Source organism: Xylaria bambusicola (genome assembly GCF_022495145.1).
Source record: "Xylaria bambusicola strain CBS 139988 unplaced genomic scaffold F5B22scaffold_1, whole genome shotgun sequence".
Classification (NCBI taxonomy): Eukaryota; Fungi; Ascomycota; class Sordariomycetes; order Xylariales; family Xylariaceae; genus Xylaria; species Xylaria bambusicola.
In genome coordinates, this window is record NW_025953554.1 from 500,632 (window position 1) to 512,317 (window position 11,686).

The 11,686-nt window shown below is 45.4% G+C and overlaps 3 protein-coding genes across 3 annotated transcripts; 2 read left to right on the top strand and 1 right to left on the bottom strand.

The window, feature by feature from the left end:
• Positions 1-1,886: 1,886 nt before the first annotated feature.
• On the top strand, positions 1,887-4,361 carry F5B22DRAFT_652969 (uncharacterized protein; the record flags this gene model as incomplete). The annotated part of the gene is made up of 6 exons (XM_047979676.1): positions 1,887-2,130; positions 2,183-2,424; positions 2,615-3,010; positions 3,081-3,194; positions 3,259-3,391; positions 3,454-4,361. 6 exons carry the CDS (start codon positions 1,887-1,889, stop codon positions 4,359-4,361), a joined length of 2,037 nt encoding a protein of 678 aa, XP_047836241.1.
• Positions 4,362-6,159: 1,798 nt separating this feature from the next.
• On the top strand, positions 6,160-10,223 carry F5B22DRAFT_632427 (ankyrin repeat-containing domain protein; the record flags this gene model as incomplete). The annotated part of the gene is made up of 6 exons (XM_047976694.1): positions 6,160-6,278; positions 6,326-6,543; positions 6,595-6,717; positions 6,773-9,546; positions 9,598-10,125; positions 10,158-10,223. 6 exons carry the CDS (start codon positions 6,160-6,162, stop codon positions 10,221-10,223), a joined length of 3,828 nt encoding a protein of 1,275 aa, XP_047836242.1.
• Positions 10,224-10,540: 317 nt separating this feature from the next.
• F5B22DRAFT_7027 (uncharacterized protein) lies at positions 10,541-11,196 on the bottom strand. The gene is made up of 2 exons (XM_047980496.1): positions 11,004-11,196; positions 10,541-10,867 (listed from the first exon to the last, which is right to left on the bottom strand). Exons 1-2 carry the CDS (start codon positions 11,078-11,080, stop codon positions 10,657-10,659), a joined length of 288 nt encoding a protein of 95 aa, XP_047836243.1. The 5' UTR covers positions 11,081-11,196; the 3' UTR covers positions 10,541-10,656.
• Positions 11,197-11,686: the final 490 nt, after the last annotated feature.

Here is an 11,686-nt window from a genome sequence, read left to right on the forward strand (position 1 = left end):
TATGCACTACATACACACCTATTTATATAGACATATAAAGTAATTACCATATATAAGCCCAAGATAGCAGTTTTTAGCCTTAATAATTGTTAGAAGTTCACAATCGAAAAAATATCAATTTCGCCAATTCGTAATGTTTCAAAGTCTCCGAAATAACTACTTAAAAGGTAGAATATAGGGTGATTAAAGGGTGTACAAGGTGGTAGACAAAAGGTAGAAATAATGGCAAGTCAGTAGAGATATTTGAAGGTATTATCGCAAAGGTACAAGGGCCACTGCTACAAAGATGTCATTTTAGTGGAATACCGTATACTCAATATATCCCCAAATGCTGCCGTATGGTAGCAGCCCGACAACTACAGATCGAGTTTCGCTCATTCCAAAACTCCAAAGCCACTATAGCTAAGCGTCTCTGTAGAATCAGTCATTAGACATCCGAGCTAGGCAGAATCTCTGGATGCATCGCCCCAAATGCTGTGTATTATGTGAGGCTTGCTGCACCTCAGGCCTGACGCGCCGCCTACGGATATAATGGGAAAGTCCGGGAGACTTATCATCCCCGCTGAGCCACCACTACGGTAAGGCGCCTGCAGAAATACCCCGATTTGGATCTTCTGTGGCACCAGTGCTTGCAAAATTTCTACCATATTTTCATTGTATACCATTACAAAAATAAAAAAATACAAAAGCTCCATATTCAACCATTAATCAGGCTCATTTTTGTGATATTCTTGGATGCTGGCCCGGGGCAGTGCGAGAGATCTGGCCAATCTTACAGGTCTATGAAATCTATGGGGCTAGTTTTCAATCCGTTAGAATTAGCCAGGTTACCCCTGGAGATGGCGGTGGCTATGAGCGTCGTGGGGGAGAGGCAGAGATACTTGTCAGGCTGCAACCATAGGGTAATATAAGACATCCGTTTGACTATATAAAAGGTGTCCCTTCATTCTAGGAATAGCTTTATGACAATACTGTACCGTGGCTTGTTGCGTAGTTGTTTAAACAGTCTTTAATTCCTTCAATCTGATGAGGAGATAATAAGTTGCGAGGTTGGAGTGACACTGAAAATGACTTACGTAGTTCTAATAGCATAATACATAAGTGGTATAACATGGTACTGATTGGATTGGAGCACTGCGTCTCCAATTTGAAGGGGTTGTTATTGTATGTGCCGGCAGGGCGGTTGATCGTGGTACCGGGGGAAAGAGGAGGCGTTGGAGCATGATAAAACCGAACACTTGAGTGCAGAGACATCAAGAAGGGTTGGACACGCAATCTTGAAACGGCGCGCCCCTGAGGCTGGAAGTTTGTCTCAATAGCTATTCCGTTGTTGACAGTACAATGAGCCTCCAGTGACCTAGGTCCAATAATAGAAGAGTAAAGGCCTATTTCGTACAGGCAAATGGGGAAGTCTCAGAACCCAGGCTCAGAAAGAGTCTCTACCACCGAGTGTAAGCATTAGATTGCTGCTAGTACACCTATAGTATCGCATAATTTAGATCTGGGGTCGCACAATCCTTCTGTATGATGTGCATATCAACTTTTTCATGCAGCCTACCCAACCCGGAAGGACCGAAGGCATGGCTAAGCAGTGTGGTATTCTCATCTCAACTGGCCCCGGGTCATTGAAGATTAGCTATTTCAAGATTTGTGACACATAAAAGCAAGGCATATGGCATCCTCCAAAATAGAGATTAGTCCTACGAGACTATATGTGGTCATGTTGTAGGCTAATATACAAAGACGTGCCCTATCCATGATGACGCGGCCTTGGAACAAGTCAAACTTGCTCAATGTAGAGCCAACGAAGGTTATGAGGCCTTTGCTCGAACACTATATTCCATATATACCTTTATAACCTAGCTATGAGACTCAGTTCATAAATCATGACTCCCCAAGTACCCCAGCTTTCTGTGAAGTCTAGTGGGTTCACAACATTGCAAGAAGGGGGTGCTCACCCTGATTGTGATATTGTGTTCATCCATGGGCTTAACGGAAAGCCCGATAAATCCTGGACGTATTCTGCCCACGCAAGCGAGAAGAAGAAAGAACGATCAATACGACGTCAAGCTAGTAAACTGTTCGGAAAGGACAAAACAAATATTCAAGTGTCGGTCTCGGAAATCAAAGGTGCGCTATTTAACCTATTTGGCCAACTTCACTAGTTAACAGAGCAGCACAGAAAATTCAGATGTCTTCTGGCCTAGGGATCTCTTATCCCAAGAAGACTGTTGCAAGACAGCTCGCATCATGACGTATGGTTATGACTCTGATGTTCTCAAACTAGTCGAGAATGCGAACTTTTCAACAATAACGACTAATGGCGAATCACTCCTGAACGGGCTGGCAAGAATCCGTGAGGATTCTCCAAGACGTCCCCTGATGCTCATTGCCCACTCTCTGGGGGGATTGGTAGTTAAATCAGTAAGATCATTTCTTGTCATCAAAGGCGGTTTTCGAAGAGGGATGAGGACCCGAGTGCGATTATATCGTGGGCCCTAGCAAACATTGAAACATTTATCGCTTAGACAATGTATTGAGAAGTCAACGTCCGATAGCATGCAACCAATCACTTGTTTACAGTTGATCCAGCATTCTGACAGATAAGTTTTAGGCTCTGAACCAATCCGCCATTGAGAACTCGCAAGATCTCAGAGCAGTCGCTGAATCTACTTTTGCCATCATCTTCTTTGGTACACCTCATCGGGGCAGCGGGTATGCCGAAATTGGAAACTCGGTTGCCAAGGCGGCTTCAATGTTGGCAATGCGACGATACAACGATCGTATCCTCACGAATTTGGCCCGTAATACCGAGATTCTAAGCCAGTTACGAAAAACGTTCAGTACACATACCATAGTCCTCATGAAACAAACGAGCTCTTTTGAAGCAAGCAGCTTTCAAGAGAATCGAGGCTTCTCGTCTGCGCCGAATTTCCGTGGCAAGGCAAGTTCCATTCCTTGGGGTATTAACGAACTCGTCCTAGCATCAAGGGGAACTGCTTTAAGGCCAGTGGCCAACTCAGATGGTGCCCATTAGGAATCAGTTGAAAATATATGCTAATCTTTCATGTGCTGCGTAGGTCGTTGACGATGATTCGTCTGAATTAGGAGACGGAAATAGAAATGATCATATTGATAAGAATCATATGGAAATGGTAACTAATTTCGACGGACCTTACACGAGGCCTAATTTTGTAGCCCTTTAGGCCGAACTAAATTCTTTCTTCACTTGCTCTTACACTATCTCGGCTGAAATAGATGGGCGCTGACGTTGAGACCTTTTTCCAGATTAGGTTCCCAGGACGAGATGATCCGGAATACGAAAAGGTCATTGGAGAGATCAAACGACACTTAGATCGAATCCGTCGAGTAGTAGACAAACAGCATAAAAGTCAGTGCAAAAAGCCCAGGCCATAATGGTTATAAGTTGCTCTCAGACTAACTTTATGCAAGATTTATGCAAGAGTTTGGAGCTCACAGGAAAGAATTCATGGGAGCATTGGAACCAGATCAAATCAAAAACCCCAGGCACACTTCGTTGGCTCTATCATGTCCACGCAAACACGAGTGAGAAAAGAAAATCGAGAAAAGAACGGGGAATCAGTCTTCAGACTTGGTTGGCTGAAGAGACTGGAATCTTCTGGATAACCGGCGGATCGGGACCAGGGAGATCAACAGCAATGAAATATTTGTCTAGTGACAACAAGACGATCAGATATTTGCAGAGCGATGCGAAACTAAATTATAGTAATGGCCAATCATCAGGGCATGCGTCGCCTGCTACCGTCTCCGAATATATTACGGGTGGTCCCGATAACTCCGGAATCGCAAAGCCTAGGTATAAAGATTGGTGCATTGTTAAACTCTTTGTCACTAGCAAAGGCACCGGAGATCAAGACAAATGGTCGACAATGTTACAGGGCATACTTTGGCAGCTTGTCAATAGTCGACCCGAACTGTCCAAGCTTGTCATGAACCTAGCGAGAGAGAACAACGTCTTAGTTCACGAAAGCGCGCAAAGTACGGCTAGAAACGCATTACGGGAAACATACAAATGGAGCCCGGACATTGTTGAACAGGCCATTGAAGTCTGTAAAGCCCAAACACATTACCCCCTGAGGGTCCTTGTTATGCTAGACGCTCTGGACGAGATACAGAATGAGGAAGATATTCGGCAATGTGTCACCTTCCTCAAGCGCCTCTCGGAGTTATCTCCTAGTTCCCGGAATATCTTCAAAGTGTGTATATCTAGTCGCTCCGGGCAGCGATTCCTCAATCTTTTAGCTGGAACATGGCGAATCAATATGGACGACCATTCCATTCGCGACATCCCTCGAAAGCTTCTTTCCCCATTTCACTAGCCTAGCTTGCTTTGGGCTTCCTAGGGCTTATGGATAAAACTGCAACTAGTTTGTCCGCCAATCTTCATTTGACAGCATACTAGCCTCGAGTTCTCGGGAGGTTGATGAAAACTTCGTTTCAGTTCATTGGGATAGTTTATTTTGCCGGTCTTGGAGGAGTATGGATGTTTCCATACTTATTGTTGTCACCACGAAAGGAGGGTGCGGCTCCATTTACTAACGAAGTTCTGCCATTTTCTTCCCTCGGCCTGATTCGTGACCCGGCGGTGGAGACGCCGATCAAATTGAGCATGCAATGGAAGATCCAGCCCAGAGACTACGAGTACAGGCCCAACATCACAAGGAGAGAGGTTATCTTGCAGTTTTAAATAGAAAAATATCACCCTAAGAGATTCTAAAGGAGCGAAGCTATCTCTGCAGTTATCGGGCTGGCACCACTTGGCATACAAGGGCAGAGATACTGGGCTTGGAACTTGGAATTCAGATTATAATGAACAACTAGGGCTGCATGAGTCCTTAACCAACCAACTCCTTCTTGGCTGTTGGTGGCTTGACTCGACTTTATATACAGCTGGTCTGCCAGCCCGGACCGCATAGGTCTCTGGGTGTTACAGTACAGTACTATATAGTGAGTGCAGAGACGTCAAGCCCTCGACTTGATAACTCGTCGTTACCTTTTGGTAGCGCAATGGCATAGGTACTGCACTCCTTATGTCGTTCCGTGACACTGGGGTCTGTTTCAAGAAGCGAAGTCTGTATGACCTCACTTTCCAATATTACCCAATATTGCCTACATGTCTCTGTAAGATCATGAACAGCCTACAATGGCTTTCCGTACGGCCAGTTACGGCTCCTAGCCTTTGGGCCAGCGCCGCCCACCGACCAAGTATTATTTTGTTTGATTGCCAGATAACTTGATCAGTCAAAACAAGATAAGACCTTCTAAATTATTTCACAACCCAAAACAGATTTTTGTACTTGACTCCTTTAAATGCAATTAATTGCAAGTAATCTTTTGACTTTTTTGATTTTTTTTACAGGGTTTAGGCATTAGAAAGTTGTTGTTGAAGGCTTCGAAGGTTGGAAGGTTGTATGTAGGTGACCTGACCTGACCTGACCTACCACCAAGTAATCCAAATAAACCGAAGTAGCCTTATAGGTCGTCATTAGCCCGCACGGAGTAGTTTGGAGAGTACGGAAATAGCTTACCCTTATAACTAATCACGGTGCCAGCTACCCAAACGTCCCAGGCGCCTTGCGCGTTGACGCCCCCTTACGCAACGCGTACTACACTTAAGGTACATCGCATACCCATATGAATTTAATGTGTATACAGTGTATAAACTATGCTAGCAGATGGCAGACAGATCGCAACGGTCCTACAATTGCAGAGACAGCTTCGGTCTTCTAAAGGATGAGCATCTTGGCGTGGGGTAAGGGGCCGGCAGGCTGTGTGTAAATTGCTGGCTAGAGTATAAGTAGATGTACTCGTGTAGCTGTGTGGCTTAGAATCCCCCACCTAATGTCCTGCAAATTATATGTATTGAGATTTGGGGCTTATCCAATGATGTCGCGGCTATGAGATGCTTCCTATCCATGAGAGCTGGCGATCTGGTTTTGGAGTTAGCCAATCATCTCACCATAAATTTGCACATGTACAGGAGTGAAGTCGGCCGCCAAGTATCCCCGAACAGTGCTTGCGAAAGACCTGGCGGATAGATATCTAACTCTGCAAACGCACAGTGCCGTGTCTTTCTCATCTTTATTTCTTACGAAACATATCCTCCAATCTACACACATGGCGTCCAATACCTGGGAACAGCACAAAATGAAGATTGTGCTCATGTACTGTGTAGAGAAACAGCCTCTCTCGCATATCATCTCCTACATGAAAGAGCATCATAACTTCGACAAGAAGTATGAACAATCCTATCATTACTTGCTAACATGCTGATCACGGTTAGATCATGTCAATACGAATACCGACTCCGAACATGGGGAATTAAGAAGAATGCGACGAAACAGGTTTGGAACTACGTAGCTCATTGTATCCAGAAGAGGAACCGAAAAAGCAGATGTTCGAAAGTCATACTTTACGGCGTTCCTGTTCCCGAAGAAAGGCTGAGGAAAGAGGTCCAGAGATATACGAATATCCCGAGAGCCGCTGAGTTTGGACAGAGAGGTAAGGACAATACACAGCTATATGTTATAATATATTCACTTTTTGGTTCAGTACCTAGTCCACAAACGCCAGACAGCAATGTCGTCTGTGTTCGGAGTCCAAGTGTTATAGAGCTTGGTTCTATTTGGCCAGAGACGCTTCCTTGGCTCCAATTCGAGCAGAAACTTCGTACCAGTAAGTCGCAAGCTCCTGGAATAATGACAATCGCATATGGCTAAATATTCACAAGTTTTATACCAACCGTCCGGTCTTCTAGATTCTCTCTGGACGACATTCGGATCGGTTACACTGGAACCACAATATCAGAAGAACGAGGACTTGTGGTCGCTCTTCCCAATGTCAGGAGATATTTCAATGCTTCGCAGAGCCATTTCGCATTATTCCAAGATGATTCCAAGCAACTGTCCAGAAATGAATCAGCTCAAAGCACTAGTACCAGCTAATGAGTCCGACTCAATAGCTATAGACATGTTAAGAGTTATATTCTTCCAATTGTCGAATAACTTCTGGGATACAGGCAATTTTCAACAACGCGATCAATTCGTGCTACGAATCGTTGAAGCACTTTCACGCAGTAGCCCACAAATGGTGTCTGCTCTCCTCGCAGACAATTCCCGGACTGCAAACGCTATTAAGGAATCCATATATAAATCAGCAATTCGAGAGAAAAGTTATGCAATTGTTTCTCGCCTTCTGGCGTCTGGGATTGACCCCAGACTGCCTATGACACTGAGTGACGAATTTCGTATATCGCTATCACGCGTCTTGCAGCGGGGAAAAATAAAATTGCACTTGGAAGGTTACTGGAATCAGCCGTCGCTTTGTACTGGTATACAATTCGCGGCTTTTATAACCGATACACGCCTTGGAAAGATTTTATTGGATGCAGGGGCAAATGCGAACACTTCTAGTCCTGAAGACCTGCCACCTCTGGAGCTCATTGGGCTTCATTCGAACACCAAAGCTGATTTTGACGACGCTTTGGAATTTGCACACATGTTGGTCAAATACGGTGCTAAAGTTAATCTGCCACGCCAATTATCTTGGTGTGGGAGTGTAATATCGAGTTCCTCTCTTGATCTTGCTCTTGGAAGATATGACAAGCCATTGGCAGACTTCTTAATCGAACAGGGCGCTAATAAAACAATGTACACTTTTTTGGACTTTCAGGGAAGACAAGGAGGCTGGTTTAGTCGTCAACTGCAGCCGCGTGGTTTCCGCTACTCACCTTTGTTGGTTGCCATCGTTTCAGGTATCGACGAGATAACTGAACAATTGCTACAGCCAATCCTCTCAGATCCGGATCAAGCACCTCTAAATTTCATTCAAGATATTTTTATTACATCATGCTTAGCAGGGGACTCTGCTATTGTGGCTAAACTCCTATCGAGAACAAACATCGATCTAGACAAAGATTGGGTGCGTGGGATCACGCCTCTAGTTGCGACTGCCTGGAACCCTGATGTTACCATAGCCAAGATGTTGCTAAGGGCAAGGGCAGATGTTGGCCCAAAGGTGAATGAAAGTGCTACGCGAACATCAATACCTTGCCCGCTGCACGTTGCCGCTTTCCACGGAAATGCAGAGTTAGTACGGATCTTGATAGGTCATGGGGCGAGTTGCAATGTACAGCTAGATTACAGGGACGACTCTGAGGTCAACTATTATTACTGGGATGACTCTGAGCCCCGTCTCTTGCCTATGGGCCTTTCATATCCACTCCATCTTGCCCTAATGAGTGAGGACTCTGAGACGATTACTCTTATTTTGCCTCACTCGGAGCTCATCGGGGGCGAAATTGCCCAAGCGGTCAACTTCGGCGACAAGACCATTATTTCAAAACTTATCTCTAAAGGAGCAGATATCCATTCCATTAGTCAGGATGGCACAGCAGCGCTCGAATCAGCAGCTGCAAATGGTAATACAGAGATTGTCTCTCTATTTTTCGCCCTGGGAGGAAATTACAGGTCCTCTGCACTTTATAAAGCTGTAGCGTTTGCCATCGAATCGGGAGATCACTTTTTAGTATCAGACCTAATGGGGTATCGCCCAGCCGGCCCCATCGACAGCTATGAAGCCTCGTGTCTAGTTCTAGCCTTACAAGAGAGTGAATGGGATCTCGTGCACCAATTACTAGATTCATTGGCACCTGGGCCATCACAGTCCTTTTACCTTCTGAAGAGGAACGTGAAGAATGGACTTGAATTGAACACCATCCCTGCCTCTCATGAATTTCCAGATCACAGTGGGACAGGAATTACACCACTCTGGGCTGCCTATTTGTTTGGCAATGTCTCCATCGTTGAAGAAATGCTCCAGAAAGGATACACCCTTCAAAAGGGCGACCAAAAATCATTCGGTTGGACCGCATTATACCATGATGACGAACGATCAAACTCGGTCCTACTATTCCTTTTGTCTACAAGTCAATTTGAGTGTTTAAATCAAGAAGGCCGTCAGATGCTTCTTTTAGGCTCAATCAAGCTGTGCGACCAACATAAAACACGAGCACATGAATACATCAAGCTTATTGATTCTTTAAACTTCACGAATGGCGACGATGGGGATCATTCCCCGTTGACTTTGACTGTAGAGATGAACCGGAGTGATTTGATAAGCGAACTTATCAATGCTGGTGCCGATGTCAACTATGTTGAGACCAAAAACCCAGCGAGAATTAAACGGTCAGCATTGCAAAGAGCCGTGGAGTTCGGGTATATCGATATTGTGAAATTACTTATAGAAAAAGGCGCTCATATCAACCAGCCATTACTTTCTAATTTTCAAAATACCGCATTACAAGCTGCAGCGGGTTATGGGTGTCTTGAATCACTTAAGGTTCTGATTGATAAAGGGGCGGATATAAACGCACTGCCAGCCAAACGTTACGGCCGTACCGCTCTGGAGAGCGCAGCAGAGAATGGCAGACTAGATGTCGTCCAACTTCTTCTGGACAACGGCGCGAGTTTAAGAAGAGAGATGAGGATATATTATGTTCGATCCGTCTGGTTTGCAATGTGATGCGGTCATTATGTCATTGCAAATTATCTGAAGGAATACGGGTCATGGACCCTAGAAGACCAGATACTCTACGATCGACCAAGTACGCTCGAGGTGGAAGGGTATTTTCATTATGATGAACAATCAAACGACTGGAATTTTCAGCGGGTGAAATGGGATGATGATTCTGGGTGGTATAGCGTGGCATCGACAAGTACGACTTCTTCCGCTGAAGATGGCACTTATAATAATTCATCAGAAATGAGAGGTAGTGATCATAGAGAATTGGCCATATGGCGTGAGCCGGAACGAGATATGGAAGATTGGTTTCGTACCTTGGTAGACACGTTTGACGAATCTGCAGGTTTCGGTGCTTGCTGGGAAGAAGAGACAAACAATCACCTCACTTTACCGTTTAGAACAAACAGTTTCCAAGGAAAAGACAATCCCCTACAATTGAGCGATGAAGACGCAGAGACTGCAATGGTTGAATTGGCAGAATCCTGCTGGGAACAACAGTCAGCTAGTCGACCGGACAACGTCGAATCCCAACTGACGACAGGAGAACAACAGCGCAGGGCAGTAACAATGCAAGAACTTGACTTGGAATTTAGGAAAATGCCAGAGCTTGTAGACGAGCAAGTTCTCATGACGGACACGGCGCTTATGCTATGGAATGATCCTTTCTTCGGCGCTGACGAGATAGAGAATGCGTGGGATATCTGACCAGAGTATTTGACGTTGAGTTCCGCGGAGATATGGGAGCACTGGTAACGCACACCTTCCAGAAAGACATTTGAGTGTAGGACTAAGCCCTTGCGCATGAACAATCGCCTTGAAGACATTCCCCCATTTTCTCCATACGACGTAGTTAGAAATAAAATCAACATATTACGATGCGAAAGACATCGTCTAATGATTCGAAAGTACAAGTGACCCTATCTGAAAGCATTGAGCTGAACCTTGACCGATGATATGTTCATACTATTACAACAACGATAATGGTACAGAAGCGCCTCTCTTCCGGAAAACGAACTCCACGCGAAAGGAACCAGGCCATATTTCCCGAAACGTCCAACGATATATTGCTTACCCATCACCAGGATGGGAACCCTAAGGCTGTCGCCGCGCAGCCAAATCATGCAAGTCGCCCGTCTCGCCCACCTGTACGCGTCCGCCACTCTCCGGGGTTGCCCTCTTCGGCCCGCTAGGGGTAGCGCCATCGACCTGATCCTTGACCTGCTCGGCCTGGGCTTCGGCGTGAGAGCCTATGTCGACCTGTGTGGTGTTGCCATAGTTGGACTTTTGCTCGCCTATGATGTTTCTATTTCAAGGGAAGACAGGGGTCAGCGTCTGCGGTCTTAGCGGGGACAAGCAAAGATGACGAGATACTGCAGACAACAGCTGCTTATTTGCTCCTTTTTAGAGAGAAGGAATTGATATGTGTAAGAGAGACATACTGAGCTTGTCCGTGCTGGTTCGCGTCGAGCGGTACCTGCTCGATCCGGGAAGAATGTCCGCCGAGAGAGTCAGCCATCTTGACTAGCGACGCTTAGTTCTGTGAGGTAAGAAGCTGCGGAAAAATATATGTATTGATTCGCGATAATGCTCGATAGAGCGACTCGAAGAAAATTCAGTAATATAGACAGAATTTACTAATTCAATATTTCAACGAATCTAGCAATATATAAATACCAAAAACATTTGGTTCATACGCCCTTCGGCAAGCAGCGCGACTGAAGGTAGGACAAATTGCATCATATGTGGGGTGAATCCATAGTGACGTATGCGGCACAGAAAACGGCCGAGCCACGCGCTGAAAAGCTGGGCTTTGCTATGGTGGTCTCTTTGGTAGGACAAGATTGCCCGACTGTGCTCGCTCGTCCGGTTCTCTTCCCCTTATATAGCAGGATATTGATGCTGACTTCTTGAGTTGAGTAGGGTCTCTTCGTCACGGTCTGCAGCCTAGCGCTGGTGGATCTGGGGTATGGCTATGGTAATGGGATGATAATAGATCGAGACTACAACGCGTCTGAATCTACGAAAGTAGGTTGCTTACCCCACTATACCTTGACGAGTGGCGCTTTGCATGTTAAATTTCGGCATATGCCGAAATATAACCAATTAATTCCTAACGCTACGC